Source organism: Ciona robusta, chromosome 11 (assembly GCF_009617815.1).
Source record: "Ciona robusta chromosome 11, ASM961781v2".
NCBI classification, from domain to species: Eukaryota; Metazoa; Chordata; class Ascidiacea; order Phlebobranchia; family Cionidae; genus Ciona; species Ciona robusta.
In genome coordinates, this window is record NC_143245.1 from 7,306,963 (window position 1) to 7,327,722 (window position 20,760).

The 20,760-nt window shown below is 36.5% G+C and overlaps 4 protein-coding genes and 1 pseudogene across 7 annotated transcripts; 4 read left to right on the forward strand and 1 right to left on the reverse strand.

Moving 5' to 3' along the window:
* The first annotated feature begins 256 nt into the window (after nt 1-256).
* LOC149728956 (integrator complex subunit 13-like) lies at nt 257-6,466 on the forward strand. Of its 2 annotated transcripts, XM_089887787.1 has the most exons (14): nt 257-459; nt 867-1,049; nt 1,375-1,562; nt 1,991-2,068; nt 2,474-2,705; nt 2,912-3,068; nt 3,463-3,552; nt 3,773-3,978; nt 4,195-4,386; nt 4,629-4,756; nt 5,012-5,170; nt 5,317-5,414; nt 5,679-5,865; nt 6,078-6,466. In XM_089887787.1, the coding sequence occupies exons 1-14, from the start codon at nt 343-345 to the stop codon at nt 6,226-6,228; spliced, it is 2,166 nt and encodes a 721-aa protein (XP_089743913.1). In that variant the 5' UTR covers nt 257-342; the 3' UTR covers nt 6,229-6,466. The 2 variants fall into 2 exon arrangements, with proteins under 2 accessions (XP_089743913.1, XP_089743914.1); XM_089887788.1 differs by lacking the exons at nt 5,679-5,865; nt 6,078-6,466 and adding an exon at nt 5,525-5,639.
* A 191-nt stretch (nt 6,467-6,657) lies between these two features.
* LOC149728957 (piwi-like protein 2 pseudogene) lies at nt 6,658-12,189 on the forward strand (annotated as a pseudogene). 2 transcript variants are annotated; one of them, XR_016385974.1, is made up of 3 exons: nt 6,658-10,664; nt 10,761-10,900; nt 10,962-12,189. The product of XR_016385974.1 is annotated as a piwi-like protein 2 pseudogene, transcript variant X1 (transcript). The 2 variants fall into 2 exon arrangements; XR_016385975.1 differs by having other exon boundaries at nt 10,782-10,900.
* A 177-nt stretch (nt 12,190-12,366) lies between these two features.
* Nucleotides 12,367-14,301, forward strand: LOC149728958 (uncharacterized). Its single transcript, XM_089887876.1, has 4 exons — nt 12,367-12,677; nt 12,847-12,991; nt 13,259-13,365; nt 13,608-14,301. The coding sequence occupies exons 1-4, from the start codon at nt 12,438-12,440 to the stop codon at nt 13,902-13,904; spliced, it is 789 nt and encodes a 262-aa protein (XP_089744002.1). The 5' UTR covers nt 12,367-12,437; the 3' UTR covers nt 13,905-14,301.
* Nucleotides 14,302-14,426: 125 nt separating this feature from the next.
* On the forward strand, nt 14,427-20,363 carry LOC149728959 (uncharacterized). The gene is made up of 4 exons (XM_089887875.1): nt 14,427-14,807; nt 14,991-15,135; nt 15,395-15,501; nt 15,746-20,363. Exons 1-4 carry the CDS (start codon nt 14,556-14,558, stop codon nt 16,040-16,042), a joined length of 801 nt encoding a protein of 266 aa, XP_089744001.1. The 5' UTR covers nt 14,427-14,555; the 3' UTR covers nt 16,043-20,363.
* LOC149728960 (sorcin-like) lies at nt 16,315-17,745 on the reverse strand. Its single transcript, XM_089887891.1, has 3 exons — nt 17,536-17,745; nt 16,904-17,047; nt 16,315-16,648 (listed from the first exon to the last, which is right to left on the reverse strand). Exons 1-3 carry the CDS (start codon nt 17,669-17,671, stop codon nt 16,425-16,427), a joined length of 504 nt encoding a protein of 167 aa, XP_089744017.1. The 5' UTR covers nt 17,672-17,745; the 3' UTR covers nt 16,315-16,424.
* Nucleotides 20,364-20,760: the final 397 nt, after the last annotated feature.

Sequence of the window (20,760 nt, forward strand, 5' to 3'; positions counted from 1 at the left end):
AAAGTTGTAAGTTACCGTGTTTGTCAGCTCTCGAGATTAAACAGTCGAGAAGTACCATAGAATATTTGGTGCTAGTGAAGAATCTTCCCCCCACCTTTTTTGCTAACCACTAACCCCTAGGTTAGGGGATTAGGTGTTGATGGTTAGGGGGTTAGTGGTTATAGGAGTTAATATTTATTACACCCCAAGTATACAGAATTTGCTTTTGACTGAATATAGGGAAATTCCCTACGCCGAGGCAGGAAAAGAAAAAAATAAATCGTTTTTTTCTCGGTGGTTTTGTGCAAATTATTTATGTGTAAAGTAAACCAGTTTTTTTAACGTTGATAGCTGTAGACTACTATGTCTTCTTTTAATCTTGACCATAAGACAGTTTTCGTGTTGGACCACGGACCTACATTAACAGAATCGTCGAAGCAAAATGTGGATTTTGACATATTTTCAAAAGCACGACCACAGGTAGGACACTGAATTAAAAAATGAAAACATCTATATGATGAATATTTTAACGAAATTTAACTAGAAAATAGTTTAAAATTAGTTATTTTTTGTTGTGTTATTGCTAATATAACTTCAAGTACTACTTATGTTCTGTAAATTATGAAAATTACAAGTGAGTCACTGGTTATGACATATATTATAACGACCAAGTTTTCCGTTTTATAAAGTTAGTTACCACATATGTAACTTTGTGGATTAAACTATTGCCTAGTCTTTTTCATTTTTATGTTATATGCAGACATGCTGTTAACCCTGTTTAACCAGGTTGCCTCAGGACCAAGCTATACCAGTTTGATTAAACATGGGCTAATTAAGCATGGTGACTGTGTACAGTTACTTCACCAATTCCTGTACATATTATACAGGGTGTTGTTCCATTAGCGCCAGTGTCGAAATCCTTATGGACATGTTGTATGGAAGCATTGTGTGAATACAGTAGGGTGGTTTGGGATATTTTTCCTGGGGAGAAATTTCTACGATATGTGGTCAGCGATTCAACGTCAACTTTTCTTAACTCGTGGAAACATGAAGAGCAAAGTATGAGCCATGTAAGTGTAATTTAAGGGATATTGGTAATGAGTTAATAACTTATTACGTGCATAAAACAGGGATTTTCTGGTGAATATACAATACACACATGACATACAGTACAAACATGACAGCCAATATGTAAGACACCACTTTTATACTTTACAGGTAGACTTTCATGATTATATTGGTAGCGAAGACTACTTGCACTAATCAATTTTACTGAGATAATATTTAGATTGAAACAGAAATACAACAGTCCTTTTTAAATGAAAATAATTTACGAAAAACAAAATTTAACTAAAATTAATTAGATTTGTAAAATATTTTTGGTTTTGTTTCCAGTTGATGACAAAATTGGCTGGGATTGGTCCACCACTGAAGAGTTCCGATTGCAGCGTTATTCTTGGCCTTGTATCAGCTGTAGCAGCTCTATGTGAAGCAACTGAAATCCAGCAGCAAACGATTACAGAACACCCGGGACATATCATTGAAAATAGTGGGAGGATTGTCTGCATAACGCAGCTGAAAAAGTAAGTGTTTCAACTTTAAACTAGGAGAATATAGGTTTCCACTACAGATCCATAAGCAGTCAGTTTGTATATCCCCACTTCTAAAAAAAAAAAGTTTTTTCAAAATATCAATTTACAAAGTACATAGTATAAAGTTGCAGAGTAGAGATATAAATTTGTTTTGCTGCTTCTATTTATTATATTGGATTTGTTGGTTGGGGCGTCGTGTCTACAAGGCTGATTTATTAAATTTTAGTATTAGTTTAATCATGTGTACATCACATATTATATATATACAGTCCTATTATGTACCTGTAAGCAAAATAAATTATTTTTAAAATAGGTCCATTCTTTGTCAAATTTCATTGAAACACACTAAAACATGTTTCTTTTTAATTAATAATTTGTGTTCAATGATTAAGGATATAATGATCATATTTAAATATTAGTGACAGCCATAGAAGATCATTGGAGGAATGCGTGGCTGAAGCAATGAAGCAACATAACAAGTTGTCCGAATCATCTGGGTGAGAAATATTTGGATTTATTTTCTATTTTGTTGGGATTCTTTTCTTAGCATGTTCGTGGAATAGTTACAGTAAGATAAAATTTGGTTTAAATGTGTTCAAAGAAACTCTTTTTTTTCCATTATTAATTGCAATTTGTAAAATTGTACCGCATTTTGGGCTAGAGTGATAGGTCAACTGCCGTAATATTCCCAGATCCCCTAGTAACCTCATGACCTCACCTATGTAGAATAGAAATTGTTTGTTGGTCAAACCCTACCTTTTTATCCTTTTAAGCTACCTTTATTAGTCTTACCTAAGCTAAGTTGTTTTAAATTACTGTTAAGCTAAGTTGTACCAACATATATATTATTGTAAATCTTAATCTTGATAAGTATATCTTGATAAGTATATTTTGATATTCAGTATTCTCAAAATTTCATCAATTGAGCTCGTACTCGTGCATGTGAAGTCTTTTGGTTCTGATTGTGAGGTCACAGAGCTGCGTCATGTTCTCCCAAACCACCCAAGCGTAACGACCGAGGTTCATGACGTGAAAGCAACACGACACGGGATCGCGATTGGGAATCGAATGCTTAACTTGCTGCAGAAACATTACAATTTATCCGTAACAAGCATAACAGGGATACCTATGAAGGTATTTCATTGTAATAGAATAATTGCATCTTTTTCAGCAGTGCTGCTAAATTATTTCTTTTATATTCGGCTGTATTAACAGAGAAATGGGTTTTAAAACCCATAGACCACACTTCCAAAAAAAAGTTTAAAAAAGTATTCAAGTTTTTCTAAGGGCCACGCTTAAAAAAACAGTTTAAAATTTTGACATCAATTTTTTGTTTCTAGGAAGAACAACACGCAAACAGCTCAGCCAACTACGATGTGCTTCTAATGCATGAGAGACTGACCGGTACCATGAATCGGGCAAAGATTGACGTTTCCGACAACGAACTTACATCTTCTATGTCGTTGAAGTGGTGCACACCAAAGATTAATGTTAATGGTAGGATTGTGTGTTTAAAACAAAACTCTGTAAATATTGGACAATTCACTTCTTGGTAGTTGGCCACATATAACTGGTTGCTGGTGTTTTATCTTTGTAGTCGCAAATTGTGTTTAATTTTAAAAGATTTTGGTTTTACCAAAAATTAGGAACATGTATGTTTTCCATTAATTTTTAGGAGGTTGTCTAAATGGTTTATATTCGAGTGGTTTAGAAGCCTTTGTTATGTTTTGCACTCATGTCTGTTCTCTGTAGATATCATCTTGTATGTGGATTGAATTTCTCCAAAGCAAAATATTAGTACCTGTGCTTATAGGCTTTTAAAATATATACCTCTCTATATATTTTAAACCCCCGTCTAGCTGTACACTTACAGATCTAATTGTATTAACAGAGTTATACCATTGTACTGGAGCTGCAAGGATAAGTCCTGTAGATGTAAACAGTAGACCTTCCCTTTGTTTGACAAACTTCTTATTAAATGGTGAGTTATCCTATGTGGATGAGAGTTTAAAATGGATAGTCATAGACTTAGAGATGTGTGGTCTAAAATTTTGCCAATTTTTTAATAACTGCTAAAATTTAGCTCTAACAACGTGGTGTATTTGGCAGGTTGTGCCATATTTATCCTCTTAGATAATAGAATTGAAGGCTATTTAACTACCATAGCAGCATGTTTGTAATCAAACCTCACAAACATCCAGGGCGGTCGGTCCTTCTTGATCATTGGCAGAAAAGTGGGGAGGCTGGTGGTGGATCGGTGTCAAGTGGGTCAAAGAACACACACATGATATCATGCTGTGGTTCAGATATATTCCTCCATGCATTAGATGTATACAGAGTCCCATTCGAAGACCCTCCTTCCATTTCTGATGGTCCTGGTGGGAGAGTGACCGATTACCGAATTAATGTGAGTGAATATGTTGACAAAGTGTATTAGAAATGTGATAGATGTTAAACTATTTTAAGTTTAGATTATATATACTTAAGCATACCGAAATTGAATAAATATTTAAAAGTCATGCTAAATATGAGTAAACCTACCTACCACCCACCAAAGTTGAGTTCCCGATATGTATGTGTTAAATCTAAAATAACGAAATCCTAAGATTACCAAACCTTGTAGGATTTCACTGAGCTTGCAAAGAAAGCTGAACTTCTGCCTATTGGACACAGATTAAAGTCAGTAGGAAATGAACCGATCAATTTATCGATGAAACTACTTGATAGAATGTCCAAGCAGTGGCCGCTTGTTTTCTCAAAAACTATTGTATATAATATGAAGCAAGCAGAACCCCTGTTACAAATTATAACAAAGGTAAATTATGCTATGTACTAGAAATTATCTATTTACTTCATTATTAATTTAGAGTCTTTTTCTTATTAAATGCTTCAATTTGTCTCATGGCAACACATGTTACCTTTAACTCACAAATCACATCAGCCAATTGTAGCAGCATTGAGCTTTGTACTCAGAAGCTTTAAACTTCAAAATAAGCCACATATAAGGAATAAATAAACTAAATGCACATAGTTTTCAAAACAACATTTTTTTTGCAGGAAATTATAAGCGATGATGAAGTGGTAAATTGCCAACGAGTTATTTATCATTTGATTTCGATGGAGAAAGATGGAACAGCGCTCCCGGTGTCAGGTTCAACGACTCGGGGACCAAATAAACACAAACGGTAAAAATCTGATTGTTGTCATGAATTAAAAAACCTCCTTTCTATTCTATTGTTTGTGGGTTAGGTCCTGGGATTTAGGCCCTTGGATTTGGGCCAGGTTTGTCCCATAATCGCAACACTTAGGATGCTTCTTCAGATTTTTCATGCGACCGGTGCTTAACTTTGCCACACCGCATCGCAGACAGCCACATTTTTTTCGCACACATTTTTTATCACTTTACTTTATCCATAATTCCATAATTCGTTCCCACCTAGTGAGGAGCAATACAAATCGATGTGGAATGAGTTAGAAGGCCTGCTACGTTTGCATTCAACTATTTCTGCCAATCATAAGCAAGTGTTGGACTGTTTGTTGAAATGCACGGGGAAGGAATCAGAAAATGGGAACGAGGAGAAACCACAAGCAAAGTTTAGGTAAAAAAGGAGCATGCATAGTTCTAAGAATTGTGTTTTAAGGAATGTCATTTTGCTTATTTTACTAACTTCCCCTTGTTTTTATTAATCTTATCTCCGTTACTGAATCCAAAGAGTTGAATAAAAGTTGATGTTATGTTCTGCAGGGTATCGACAAAAGAAGAAGTATTTGAATCACCAGAGTCGCCCCCTCCAGTTAAAAAGATGAAAAATGAATCAGAAATGGCCATTCGGCCTTCTAAAGGTCCTTGTAATTAATTATCATTGAATAATAACTTTAAACTTGGTAACTTTACTATTTATGGCTTGCTTTAACTATCACTTATTGAAAGAAGTTTATTTTTTGCGATACAGGTTTACAAATTTGTTCTAAAGGAGCATGTAAATAATGAGGAAGCTACAAGGATGTTTTAGTTGTTTCATAATCTTGTATTGGGTTTTTGTATTAAAAATGATATACCGGTAAAAATAGTTTCAAACCCTTAAACTATGCGTTGTTACATTTTAGGTGCGCAGTCTATTCTTAGCATGTGGCAGAACCACATGGATAACCAGAACTCCCAGTTTCATGTCGAGTTTTGTGGAAGACTGACATCAGACAGCAATAAAGCAAGATTGTATCCAGATATTGAAGATGAAGTAAGCCAGGTACAGGCAGCTTCATCACAAGATAAGAATGATCGAAGTGGAATGAGGTAAATTCTATCAGGGGTAATTGGGGGAGTAGCAGCAAAACTGGGGTGGTATTTTCATCCACCTACCTTTACCAAACTATTCACTGTCGAATTTACCTGCCTAAAACTTGGTTAATGGATTTTGACTGCGTAACTTATGTAGGCAGTTGTTTCTGTTGAATGAATGAATGTAAAAAATGTGTTTGCTTAAAAAGTGTATTGTATTGTACAAGGCGTGGCGGTGGTAGTGGTGGACACAGATTTGGATCTTTTCATCGTGGATCAAGACAAGATCAAGGGAAGAGTGGAAGGTCTACTCCAACATCTCATATGAAACAGAAAGCCATGAAAAAGATGAACAAACCATATTCTCCAAAGACCTGATAAATCGTTTAAAAAAGTGTTATTTTTTGTCTTTTCTTAGTACTACTCACATGTGGATTTTCATTCCGCTTGTTTGTGTTTGAAGAGAGTTATCAACGAGGAATTTTGGTCACAGCGAGCATAAAACTGTTTATTCTTTCATTAGGTAATCGGGTCTTAACGAAGTTATACGATACTGGTTTGTTGATTGCAATTTAATAAAATAAAACTTCTATATAAAGGAATTAAAATACACAAACATTTTATCCATGCCCATTCACAAACGAAAATGTTTTCGTCCCTTGATTTTATGCATGATTAGTTTTAGGCCCGCAACCAATCAAATCGCGAGGAATGTTTTCTTTCTAAACGTGGTGTGCGCGCCAAGTTTGCTGCGAATTTAACGTATTGCGTTGATTTGGATGTAAAATATAGAAGGGAAATCCTTAAATTAGGAGTGGCATATATTATCGATAAGTACATTTTTAATCGTTTTTGACAGCAAGAAAGAAAATTTCTGTTTTATTTACCAAAAAGTCGAGTGCGAGTGAAGAATGTGAGAAGTTAAAATATAACAATATAACCAATAATTGCTATCAAATAACCGCCAACTACAAACGTCTACCACTTTCCACCAGCCTAATCTTTAACGTAATGGGGGCTTGGAGAATTCTTTACTAGTCCCAATGTTACTTGTATATGAACAAGTTGTTTGCCTTTAATTATAGATACCTTGAATGTTAATGAATGTCGAAAACTAATGTATTTTGTGCCGTTAAATTAATGCAACTAAGTCTTTGAACGTACTTTCTGCGAATTCGTTTGTATAAGATGGATAAGTTTAACTTACCAAGCGTTGGAAGAGGCCGCGGGCTTTCAGTTTTAAAATTACTTCAAGAAAAATCTGATTCTGAAGCTAAATCTGAAGAATGTGGTTCCACCACCACACTTGCTGCAGGGGATAACACAGGGGTTGATTCTGCCGTGTCAAAACTAAGTCTGACAAGCTCACTAGGCCGAGGTCAAACTGTTGGGTTGATAGGTCGTGGGCAAGCTTTGTCGCCCCCATTTCAACTGCAAGGTGCTGCTGGTCGTGGACAAATGTCATTTTTGTCAAAAGGACGAGGCTCTGCTTTACTTCAGGAGCTTGGTATTGGTAAATCAGCAGAAGCTCTAAAACCTTGTGAAAGTCTGCCCGTTGTATTGAGAGAAAAGACACCAGAAGTTGAACTTAAAAAGCAGAAAACTTTAACCACTCAACCACAATCAATTGCTCAACCATCAATAACATCACAGGATATCACTAAGGTGGATGAGGTTGTTAAATACCATGGTCAAAGTGGTCGACGAAACGATATACGAGTTAACTGTGTTCGTGTGAAATGCATTAACCTTGCTGTATATCAATACCATGTCTCCTTTGAACCAGTGGTTGACAGCAGAAACATGAGGTTTATGTTGTTAAACCAGCATCGAGAAGTTATAGGAAACACAAAAGCCTTTGACGGGACCATCCTCTATTTACCAATGAAGCTTGAGCTTAATGAACTTCGTCTGAAATCTAAGCGTGTCACAGATGAAGCAGATATCGTTGTGTTGATCAGGTTCACAAAAGCAATTGATCCTGCCTCTTCCCAGCTGATACCTTTTTATAACACAGTATTGAAACGGTGTATGAGACTCCTTGATATGTGCCCCGTTGGCCGAAACTATTATGACCCTACATCTCCAAAAACCATTGAAAAGCTGCAACTGATTTTGTGGCCTGGGTATGTCACTGCTATCAAGAAATTTGAGGATGGTTTGATGTTAAATATTGATGTATCGCATAAGGTTCTGCGTCAGGATACGGCCAAACATGTAATGGTTGAAGCCTACAAAAGATCCCCAAACCAATATCGTGATGCTTGTGTAAAGGAGTTAGTTGGAGCGATTGTGCTTACGAGGTACAACAATAAAAACTACCGTGTTGATGATATAGCGTGGGACATGACACCTTCAAGCTCTTTTACCAATTCAAAAGGTGACAAGCTCACTTTTGTTGAATACTACAAAGTTCAATACAAAATAGAAATCACCGACTTGAAGCAACCAATGTTGGTACATCGACCTAAAAAGCAAACGCAGCGAGATTTCAAGAGAAATGAAGGGGAAGATTATTGCATTTGTTTGGTCCCTGAGTTGTGCTACCTTACTGGATTATCCGATAAGCTGAGATCTGATTTCCGAGCGATGCGAGAGATACGTGACAACACATCCTTTGATCCAACCCGACGAAATGCTTGTCTGGAGGAGTTTCTTAAGCGAGTTAACACGAACACCAATGCAAAGAACGAACTACTCAGATGGGGTCTTGAACTCGACATGAAAACTTGCTCCACTTTTTCTCGCTCTCTTCCTTCTGAAAAGATCATGGTAGGAAGAAACCAAGTGTTCTCATGCGGTCCAGATGCAGATTTTGGAAGAGAAGTTACGCGCTCACCTGTTATTACTCCAATCCCAATTAATAACTGGCTTCTTGTTTTCGTGAAGAGAGATTCGAACAAGGCTGAAAATTTCTTTCAAAAGATGATGGAATGTACAAGAAAGTTGGGGATTGATCTCAGCAAGCCCAGATTTCTTCAACTGAATGATGACAGAACAACAAGCTATAAAGATGCCATCTCTCAATCACTGAACCCATCAACACAGCTGGTGGTGTGTATATTCCCTACTTCTCGTGATGATAGATACAACGCCATAAAGAAATTATGCTGCGTCGACATGCCTGTCCCTTCCCAAGTCATCATTTCACGCACTTTACCCGATGACGCAAAAATGGGAAAGTTTCGGTCAGTGACAATGAAAATTGCTCTTCAGATCAACTGTAAGCTTGGTGGGGAACTCTGGACAGTTGACATCCCTCTTAAAGGACTTATGGTTTGTGGGATTGACGTTTATCATGATCCATTAAAAAGAGGAAAATCTGTTGCAGCCTTTATTGCAAGTTCTAACAGGTTAATGTCTACTTGGTTTTCAAAAGCAATCATTCAACAACCTCACCAAGAGTTAATCGATAGTTTGAAACAGTGCTTTGTAAATGCATTGAAGAATTACTATGAGCTAAATCATGCTTTGCCAGAGCGTATCGTTATTTTCCGAGATGGAGTCGGTGATGGTCAACTAAACATAGTGGCTGAACACGAAGTGGTTCAACTTCAATCATGTTTTGAAATGTTCTCAAAGGTTAAGGGGGATAAATATAACCCAATGCTAACAGTTGTGGTAGTTTCTAAACGCATCAACACAAAGTATTTTTCACTTGATTCGAAAGGTTTGTCTAATCCCTGCCCAGGCTCTGTGTTAGATCATACTGTGACACGACCAAACTGGCCGGATTACTTCTTGGTGTCTCAGCACGTAAGACAGGGTACCGTCTCACCTACACATTACATTGTAGTCAGTGGTCATGAACATTTAAAACCCGATCACATGCAACGTCTGTCATATAAACTCACACACATGTACTACAACTGGCCAGGAACCGTAAGAGTGCCCGCACCTTGCCAATATGCTCATAAACTTGCTTACCTTGTTGGTCAAAGCCTTGGGCAGCACCCTGCACCGCAACTTTGTAACAAGCTGTTTTATTTATAATTGTGTAGCCGGTATATTAAAATGTGTTACCGATTTTTGATGGTTTGCCTGTATTTGCTTTCTATGCCAGCAAATTTTGTGTAAGTTATCCAAAACAAGGCGTGCCAAATTATTGAATATAAGCTTCAGCCATTTAAAAAACTGTTATTTGGAGTTCAAATTTTACCTGCTTCAAGTTTTTTTAACTGCCGAGTAGCTACACACACACCATATTTAATATGCATTGTTTTATAATTTAAATACATCGTGCTTTTTTAACATTTTTATCTCAATGTCTTCTACAATTTGCTTAATGTTTAATTCAATAGTATCATTCAGTACAAAGTCAACAATTCAAAACATAACCAACATTTTTCATCAAATGTAAATGAGACATTGCTGTTAAATATATGGGAACTTTATTTAATAATGTGGTCGAATGCAATATACTTTAGCCTTGCTTGTTTGTATAGACGGTTAGACACCTAACAACGGTGTAAAAACTGCTTTAGAATGACAGTATAACTGGACACTAAAACATAATGTCACTGCTGTAACTTTGTTGACTTTGAATTGTCTGAACACCAACCGTTCCATTTTCTATTTCTTTGTTCGTTCTTTATATTTCACAGATTGCATGTTCGCAGCATTCATAATTTAAAATATCATTTGGACGATTTTACAATAATTTTTTTATAGGTAAAATTGCCAATCCTAATTTTATGTCACCAAATTTCTTTATTGCAGAAGAGTTTCTCAATTAACGCTATGTTTATATAATATTTCAAAATCTGTCACCTTGAAAATACAAAAACCACGCAAGATCTTTTTAAAGTTATTTAGTAAGTTCATTTACTTATTTGAATTTGTATAAATTACAGATGTAAATGTAATAATTAATTTTAAAGGTAAATTAAACTGTTTTCAAATTTATATAGATCTGGTTTTATTTATAAAAGGTTCGATGCCATGTTAAGTGACCCTCCTATACTGTGTACAGTATTGCAGTGTGCCAACTCTGGCCTAAATCCTTGGTCTTCTGGTGTGCATAGCATGACACCTCAATATGCAGATTAAGGTAACATGTTTTAAAGGAGGTATGAAATAATCTGACAGTTTATTAGTATTGTGCTTGCCAGGTCCATGAGAGCCAATATGAGTCAGCGTGAGTTGTTAATTTAAAGGTGAAAAGTGTTATGTTTGCATTAATTGTGTTTTCTATGGAGTTGGATTTGTTTATATCAAGAAATCATAAAAAGCTCATTGCTAAGTTCACTGTTCGTCAGTTACGCTGTAGAATAAAACACTTTAAAGTAAAAACAGAACATTTTATTTTAATGTGAAGAATTTTGACATGATGAAATACACGATTCGGATGGCTAACTTGCGGTGGCTCATGCTTTTCCAGTATATATAAGCGCTTGACAGACGAGGGTAACGGTCTGGTGGTCAAACACGCAGACATCGCAAACGGCTGCGAGACACAGACGTGTCCGGTAATAATCAAATTTGAGCAAGCAGGCAAAAAATCTGAATTCACAGTACTCAACTTTCGTTGTTGTGTCTAAAATTTATCAGTAGCTTTGAAGTACTGCATCAACAGAACGAAGCAGTGATACGATGATTGTCTCTGCTACGTATATGCTAAACATAAACTTTTTAACACTTTGGGAACGATGACAAAAGTAATATTAGGTAGGGAGAAAGGGAATTGATCTGTTAGAAAAGAGCATTGTTAATTGTTTAAAACGCGATCAGGAAATCTGGGATTTAGATGCGAAAGTTATCTCATCTTGCCCCTATACTGCATGCTGTATACATATACTCATATAGCATATCAATCGTAAACCAGGTATAAGAAAGTACTGGGTTGTCCTTGATATAGCATTAAAATAAAAGTTATTTACGCTAAAACCGGCACTAAAACTATGTCGGCGGTGTTTAATGAGTTTAATCAGAAAGTATAAGAGGTTGGATCAATAATACGGTGATAAGGTTCAAGTTCTGGTAACTTGAAAATTATAATTTTAAAAATAAATCCTATTTTTGAAAACATTTCCTCACATATGCGGAATGAGGAGTTATCGTTTTTGATCTGATATAAAACTCCAATACATTATCATCTGCCAGCTTTACTAGTATTGTGCTTGTCAGGAACTTGAGAGCTCAAGTGTGTCTGCATAAGTTGGTAATTCAAAGTTCGTAGATGTATTGTTTGCATTAATTGTCTAGCTCTTTCTACGAAGTTAGATTTGTTTACATGTAGAAATCATAAAGGCCTTGTAGGCCTATACTGCTTACTGTTTGTCATTGTCAACTTATTGTTCGCCAGTGCTGTAAAATAAAACTGCTATGGGCTATAACGTATATATGCGAAACCTAAACTTTTTAACACTTTGGGAACGATAACAAAAGTAATATTATGTAGAAAGAAAAGGAAATGATCTGTTAGAAAAGAGCATTGTTAATTGTTTAAAACGCGATCAGGAAATCTGGGATTTAGATGCGAAAGTTATCTCATCTTGCCCCTGTACTGCTACACATATACTCATATAGCATATCAATCGTAAATTAGGTATAAGGAAGTACTGGATTGTATTTGTTAAAGCATTAAAATGAAGGTAATTTACGCTGGTTATGCTAAAACCGGTACCAAGACAATGGCTGCCGTGTTCAATGAGTTCGGCTACAATACGTACGACTTCTTTGAGAACTCGTTTTACCTCGGTAAGGATTGGGTAAAAATAATCAACGAAGGTGGAACCGTGGAAGATTTTCGAAGAATGTACAAAGGTGTTGATTCGCCAACTTTTATTTTCTGGGAGGAAATATCAGAAGCTTACCCGGAAGCTAAGGTCAATCGAGTTTTTTTTTAGTTTGTGAAATGTAATTGTTACCTTGATCCCTGCAATGGCGATGACGGCGTAAACTAATTCTGTACTGTTACAGCGGGCCTAAATGTACGTTAAACACACGAGTTCCTGGGCTCATTGCGTCACATGAGATAATTAATTCCATTTTCAGATAATCTTTTCTGTGCGGGATGAAGAATCCTGGCTTCGTAGTTTGGAGAAGCAAGTACATTCTCATGTGTCTGAACCGAAGTATCTTTTAATGCAAATGCTCTCTTACTCAGGATGGGGCCTCTTTAGGTTTACTCAAGCTACTGGTAAGTATTTATATGTGCATACTGTGTAGCCAATAAAGTTATAGCATCAGAATACCTACAAATATAGGAATACGATTCACAGTACAAAAGCGTATTTTCGGCACGTAGAGATTTTAACACACGTGTCCAACTTTGTACGCCTTATTACTACACTATACCAGTGTTTTGATGCCATATATTGGCATTTGCCCTTGATGTCGGAGAAATTAGAGTACTAATTATCGTAGGTATATAGATACTGGTATTTAACCTGTGTTTTTGTTTAAGCTCTTGTGGTTATCGGTGCCGCAATAAAGTGGCCTTGGGGACCAGTAAATTATAACCCAACATTATGGAAGAGAATTTATAGGAATCACAACAGCAACGTTCTGCAAGTGAGTTCTCTGTTTATATCGCTGGTTATTAAACCATATAGGATATCGTTGCCAAAGGCTACACGCTTGATTCTTACCCACGATAATTAAAAGTAGATCAAACTGTTATAGGCCTATCCGTAAACGATCACACTCACAACATTTTAAAACAAGATCATAAGAGTTGTGCGAAACAGGACACTCCCTTTTTGAGCCTGCCCTATCCACCGTAATAAAAAGTAAACCCATTTAATATCCAACAGAACGCACCAAAAGATAAACTGTTGATAGTCAACTTTAAAGACGGTTGGGGACCAATCTGTGAATTCCTGGGGGAGAAAGTTCCAGACAAGCCCTTCCCGCATGCGAACAAGGGAGCATCGCTTATAAAGGAATCGATGGAAAGTCACCCGATCGTGATAAAAATGCTCAGAGAGACAATGTTTACTCTCGGAGTTCTTACTCTCATTGGGGCGTATGGTGGGTACAAGGTTTACCAAAACCCAGCAAGTATAAGTGGTTGGTTCAATAATACGATGATAAGGTTTAAGTTCTGGTAACTCGTAATCCTAATTTTAAAAGCAGAGTCTCTAGGTTACAGTGTTATAATTTTTTGAAAGTTCTTTGTTTACTACCAAACGGGACGAGAAAATAGAACGAAAAGGTGTCCCATCTTCCCCACTCTACTATATAAAACTCCAATACATTAACATCTGCCAGCTTTACTAGTATTGTGCTTGTCAGGAACTTGAGAGCTCAAGTGTGTCTGCATAAGTTGGTAATTCAAAGTTCGTAGATGTATTGTTTGCATTAATTGTCTAGCTCTTTCTACGAAGTTAGATTTGTTTACATGTAGAAATCATAAAGGCCTTGTAGGCCTATACTGCTTACTGTTTGTCATTGTCAACTTATTGTTCGCCAGTGCTGTAAAATAAAACTGCTATGGGCTATAACGTATATATGCGAAACCTAAACTTTTTAACACTTTGGGAACGATAACAAAAGTAATATTATGTAGAAAGAAAAGGAAATGATCTGTTAGAAAAGAGCATTGTTAATTGTTTAAAACGCGATCAGGAAATCTGGGATTTAGATGCGAAAGTTATCTCATCTTGCCCCTGTACTGCATGCTGTATACATATACTCATATAGCATATCAATCGTAAACCAGGTATCAGAAAGTATTGGATTGTCCTTGTTGTAGCATTAAAATGAAAGTAATTTACGCTGGTTATTCTAAAACCGGTACCAAGACAATGGCTGCCGTGTTCCAAGAGTTCGGCTACAATACGTACGACTTCTTTGAGAACTCGTTTTACCTCGGTAAGGATTGGGTAAAAATAATCAACGAAGGTGGAACCGTGGAAGATTTTCGAAGAATGTACAAAGGTGTCGATGCTGTGCTTGATTCGCCAACTTTTATTTTTTGGGAGGAAATATCAGAAGCTTACCCGGAAGCTAAGGTCAATCGAGTTTTGTTTTAATTTGTGAAATGTAATTGTCACCTTAAAAATTGTGCAACGGAGACGAAATTGCGATAGTGATTCTGTACTGTTACAACGCACCTAAATTTACGGTTAACTTGCACACACGAATTCCTGGGCTCATCTTATTGCGTTACATAAGATACTTAATTCCATTTTCAGATAATCTTTTCTGTGCGGGATGAAGAATCCTGGCTTCGTAGTTTGGAGAAGCAAGTACATTCTCATGTGTCTGAACCGAAGTATCTTTTAATGCAAATGCTCTCTTACTCAGGATGGGGCCTCTTTAGGTTTACTCAAGCTACTGGTAAGTATTTATACTATGTAGCCAATAAAGTTATAGCATCCGAATACCTACAAATATAGGAATACGATTCACAGTACAAAAGCGTATTTTCGGCACGTAGAGGTTTCAACACACGTGTCCAACTTTGTACGCCTTATTACTACACTATACCAGTGTTTTGAGACCATATATTGGCATTTGCCCTTGATGTCGGAGAAATTAGACTACTAATTATCGTAGGTATATAGATACTGGTATTTAACCTGTGTTTTTGTTTAAGCGCTTGTGGTTATCGGTGCCGCAATGAAGTGGCCTTGGGGACCAGTGAAGTATAACCCAACATTATGGAAGAGAATTTATAGGAATCACAACAGCAATGTTCTGCAAGTGAGTTCTCTGTTTATATCGCTGGTTATTAAACCATATAGGATATCGTTGCCAGAAGGCTACACGCTTGATTCTTACCCACGATAATTAAAAGTAGATCAAGCTGTTATAGGCCTATCCGTAAACGATAAACGGTCACACTCATTTTAAAACAAGATCATAAGAGTTGTGCGAAACAGGACACTCCCTTTTTGACCTGCCCTATCCACCGTAATAAAAAGTAAACCCATTTAATATCCAACAGAACGCACCGAAAGATAAACTGTTGATAGTCAACTTTAAAGACGGTTGGGGACCAATCTGTGAATTCCTGGGGGAGAAAGTTCCAGACAAGCCCTTCCCGCATGCGAACAAGGGAGCATCGCTTATAAAGGAATCGATGGAAAGTCACCCGATCGTGATAAGAATGCTCAGAGAGACAATGTTTACTCTCGGAGTTCTTACTCTCATTGGGGCGTATGGTGGGTACAAGGTTTACCAAAACCCAGCAAGTATAAGTGGTTGGTTCAATAATACGATGATAAGGTTTAAGTTCTGGTAACTCGTAATCCTAATTTTAAAAATATATCATTATTTTAAAAAGATTTCTTCTACGTATGCAGAGTTTCCGTTTTTGATTTGATATAAAGTTTAAATACATTAACATACATTATTCAAAGGGCGCAGTAGGTGCTGTGCTTAAGCAGTACACCTACAAGACTATATTGTCATGGCGCATGTGTAAGCTACAACGCCCAAATTCAATACTGTTCGTGCGGCGTAACTATATTTGTCTTCTCGTATTGGCAACAAACCATTATAGTTGGAAAGAACTTTGACAATTCTGTGTTTTATTTCTCGTTTATATTTGTGCTGTAGGCTATATATAACTACAAGTTAACTAACTGCAGCAGAAAGCAGATGTTTAATAACTTAGCAATCAGTTATATCAATAACATTGCTACCAACATAAATTCGTCGTATGTGAAATATGCTTTCCCCCAAGCATCCCGTCGCCTCCTCATATGCTGTTGGGAAAGTTGCTTGAGCGTTATTCCAAATCCGACAAAGTCATCTAAATTAATTCTGTTTCCAAAGAATGGATCATATCGCCACAATACTATTTTAGCAAAGTGGTCTGGAAAATCGTATTTCCATTCTTTCCAAGCTGATAAAGGTAAAATCTTAAATTTGAATAAACTGTCATATAAGAAGTTGGGGTAAGATAGAACACCCTTTCATTCTATTTTCTCGTCGCATTTAAAATTAGTACTCGTTGGTATTTTTCAAAACGATTAGTAGATATTATGATGTTATGGGCCAAAGGCATGCTGCAATGCTAAGTATACTGTAACAAGTATAGGCCATGGGCTATACTAATATTATCTAACAGAATTTAACAAAAATGGATTCAGTGATATACCCGCGATAATTTCCGCTTCCCCCAGAGTCCCAGTGATGTCCTTGTCAAATTTTCTGAACGATGTTTTCCATTGAGAAATTGCACCCCACATTTCCTTAAACTCGTTGTAGCCCATCAGGCCGCTGTAATCGCGATCCAGCATCTCTAAAAAGTTTGGGGGTAAATGGGACACCTTTAGCACATAATATCCAAATATTCTGATTGCATTTAAACAATTAACAACGGTTTATGGGAGTCGTGAGGATACGGTTTTATAATTCTTTGAATGTTCTTTGTTTACTATTAAATGGGACGAGAAAATAAAATTAAACGGTGTCCCATCTTCTCCCACGGCCTACTAGAGATATCTCTAGTAGGCCGTGCTTCTCCCTACAGTAAAGTGTTTCTGTCGCATATTTACTACACGGATTGCACGGTAATCCAAGTGGAAAGTGGAAAACAGTATCTATTGTTGTTCACAGCAAGGAAATGAGCGACACCTTGTATAGTAGAGTTGGAGAAGATTGGAAAACCGTATCTTCACGACTCCCATAAACCGCCACCCTACATAGCGACCTTGTCCACATGATTTATAAAATCTCGGATATACGGACTTTATAAACTGATTGCACGGGTATATTTAAAGCACTTACTTATCATAAGGGTACAAGTACGCAGCGAAAAGTTTGAACCGTCGTAATTCTTTAAACACCGCTGTAGCTCGACGTTTGTTATTTGGCCATCTGCTCCTGCCACCGCAGCAAAGTAAGCATATAGTTGATCGTCCATTTTAGTGTAAACTACTTGGAGTCCTACGTGTATTAAAGCAAATATCAGAAAAGTTCATTTCTGGAAAAATACTAAATAAGTAAGTCCATCTTCTCTTTAAAATATAAAACGGTTTCCTTTCTAATATAGCGATCTAAACATTGCTGCAAAGCAACAAAGACTGTCTGAAGAATCTCGTCTTGTTTACAATAACTAAGAATTCGCTGAAAGTGTCGGTTTCATATCGTGTTGCTGGCATATTTTACGGTGACGTGACTTCCCATAACACGAAGGTCGATGCATTTCATGATAAACCAGTTGTTTGCCCGTTTTATATTTTTTGTTATTGTTGGTCTCTCAAGTTATTGCCATTCACTTAAAGAATAAATATAGATGACACTTTGAATATACTATAAGTTTGGACAATGTTAACTACCTATGGTATAAAAACAATCAATATTTTTTATTTTTTCGAAAACACTTTCAAATGTTCGTTAGTGTAAGTAGCATTCTTTGTTTGTGCATTGACCACATTTTGCATAATCACGATTAATTTAGAATTTATGTTACCTGTGTCATTGGAACGGATACCATGTAAGCCCGCCGAGGGGTGCGGCGCGGAGGTCAAGTAAGTCCAGTTCACGGTAATTAGAGACCGGCAACCTGTTAGCGAGTTAAAATGTCGTGAAATTATAGTAATATCCGCGTAAAAACTTATACCTTAGGGCTGAGTTGGCTCACCATTGGAGGGATAGGGTATCTGGTATAACCTACGTATTATTACAGCCAGCCAGTCGTAAGTAGCGTGAGCGAAGAGATCGAAACACCAAATATGGAAAACCAGTTTAAAATTTAATGGCGGCAGTGTAAACGGTGTGGTCGTAGTATGCATTAGTGATTATAGATGAGTTATGGTTTTGTTTTACCAAGTTTCGTTACTATTGCGCCGTACCCCATTTCTGGGCACCAGTAACTCCGATAGAAACAATGCGTCATTCGTTTACGTGTTTAGTATTGGTGTAAAATGGGCATACGAATGAATAATGAATATATCAAACCACTACTACGTTTTAACATAGGTAAAGGGAGTGAACACCTATATAAAGATTTGTTTAATGTGTGGTTGTTCTTGTTGACACAGATTTGATGCCATATTGTGTTTGTACCCCATTTATCAGTGTGTAATATATAGGTTGATAATGGTTCAACTTAAATGCTTGTTTTTCTGAGGTAAATACATAACTGCGGTCAGTTTAGTGCGCTCTATTAAACTGAACAAACATAAAGATCACATGGATGGTAACATCGTGTGATGTGAAAATGAAGTCTTCATATTTGAATTCAACCCAAGGGTATTTAGATACATCTGTGAAACACTGATGCAAATATGTTATTTGACTCTTTAATGTAAACACTTTGTGTTTTACTGAAAAAGAGGAATTGTAAACAAAGTTAGATATTGTTTTTATAAAGTTTTAGACTATGTGAATAAATGCCTAATTAAATTCTGTTAAATCAAATGTTTAAAGTTTATTGCAACAATTTATGTTCTGACTTACTTAATTGCTAAAAAGTATCTTGTAACAGCGTAACCCGAAACATTTTATATTATGTGAAAAAGGTTAAATGACATGTGTCACACAGACAGTTGACACATAGGTGACAACCAACTGTCACAAACAATGATACAACTGCTATTACAGCATGAACATTCATATTTTAATGCATCACTTCATGAGTCATCATGATAATTTTATTTTGTTTTACCATTATTCCTATTAAGTTATTGTTATTGAATGCAAGAACTGGTGATGGTTATTTTATGTATTTGTATTTATAATTTGCATTAACTTTAAAGAATTGTCCAAATGTGTGCCAGGTCAAGAAATTATTGTGTATGGTGTTTTGTAATAGTGTTTTTGTTTTACAACATTTAAAACAAATGAATATTTTTTTGCTCTAATCGAGCTTGCAAAAGGACCCACTTTTCCGTCTGTTTTTATTATTTTGATATCGGTCTGTATGATGGTACCTTCAGCAGCAGTAATGTGACTTATTGTCGAATGCTGCTATAAATAGTTTTCCCATGTGCTTAATTTTAACTAAACAGCCTTGTGCCTATATCTAATATTGGCTTCCCCGTTTTGTCTTTTCCGTTCATGTGTGTTGCTTGGTTTGTTGACAGTGTTTTCAATGGATCAGAGTTCCAGGAACAGCAGCAACATAAACATGTGCTTCTGTATCCAAACCTGCTCATGTTTCACTTTTAGAAATAATCACTGTATCATAATATGTATATATATAATTTATATATAATTCTTATTGTTCTGGGTATGTACAAAAGTAATACTCTTTTAGTCTTTTTTATGCAATATTTTATTTTTTCGATTTTGAGATAGAACATGTTTAATTCGTATGAATTGTATTTTATTTTTAATAACCGTGTCAATTGTTTATACTTATGTATTGCAAATTCTGTCAGCGTTATATAAAGTTCCGCGGGTTCTCTTATAGATAATCGCCGCTTAAATGTTCTATGGCGGCTAATAACCCCCGTGTGACGTCATATGATGCGTGGCAATTCGGCCGCCCTCGTAAAACACGCAACCGTTTCATGTTATTCTGGACAACACCCGGTGCAGTGGCTATATTTGTTTTTCGTGTTTGCTTGCCAAGACCTACATTAAACGAGGTTTCATCCCTCGCACTTTTATGTTGTTGGACGATCTTTCCAGTTCCAATGCTGTCGAATTGGCATTTCAACTGCTGTCTCTACCGTGCGGAAATTAGCGAAACTGGATATGCAGTGTTCAGATACGCTTCAGTGTAAACTTGTTTTCAGTTGCCTGTGCCGGTAGTGTGTAATACGTTACTTTGCTTATAAAAATATGAGCAATGTTATGTTGTGTCGCCTCTGCCGTCCGATCGTTGTTAAATTACAGATTTAGACCGTGGGTTGCGTTGCGCAAACTAATATAGCTCATTGTTGTTATGTGAGGACGCTCAAACAATACCCTGTTATCATTCCATCGTAATTATGGCCAAGTGAAGGTGTAGGCTTTCTTTTTGTTGCGGTTCAATTGATTAAGACGTAGCACAAAAAACCGTGA

Coding starts and splice junctions, on each gene's coding strand:
- LOC149728956 (XM_089887787.1), top strand. CDS start 343: ATGTCTTCTTTTAATCTTGACCATAAGACAGTTTTCGTGTTGGACCAC. Junction 1,563..1,990: donor TGCATAACGCAGCTGAAAAA/GTAAGTGTTTCA, acceptor TTTAAATATTAG/TGACAGCCATAGAAGATCAT. Junction 2,706..2,911: donor TAACAGGGATACCTATGAAG/GTATTTCATTGT, acceptor TTTTGTTTCTAG/GAAGAACAACACGCAAACAG.
- LOC149728958 (XM_089887876.1), top strand. CDS start 12,438: ATGAAGGTAATTTACGCTGGTTATGCTAAAACCGGTACCAAGACAATG. Junction 12,992..13,258: donor TAGGTTTACTCAAGCTACTG/GTAAGTATTTAT, acceptor TTTTTGTTTAAG/CTCTTGTGGTTATCGGTGCC. Junction 13,366..13,607: donor ACAACAGCAACGTTCTGCAA/GTGAGTTCTCTG, acceptor AATATCCAACAG/AACGCACCAAAAGATAAACT.
- LOC149728959 (XM_089887875.1), top strand. CDS start 14,556: ATGAAAGTAATTTACGCTGGTTATTCTAAAACCGGTACCAAGACAATG. Junction 14,808..14,990: donor AAGCTTACCCGGAAGCTAAG/GTCAATCGAGTT, acceptor TTCCATTTTCAG/ATAATCTTTTCTGTGCGGGA. Junction 15,502..15,745: donor ACAACAGCAATGTTCTGCAA/GTGAGTTCTCTG, acceptor AATATCCAACAG/AACGCACCGAAAGATAAACT.
- LOC149728960 (XM_089887891.1), bottom strand. CDS start 17,671: ATGGACGATCAACTATATGCTTACTTTGCTGCGGTGGCAGGAGCAGAT. Junction 17,048..17,535: donor TACTTGTACCCTTATGATAA/GTAAGTGCTTTA, acceptor CAAACTTTTTAG/AGATGCTGGATCGCGATTAC. Junction 16,649..16,903: donor GGAAGCGGAAATTATCGCGG/GTATATCACTGA, acceptor TACCTTTATCAG/CTTGGAAAGAATGGAAATAC.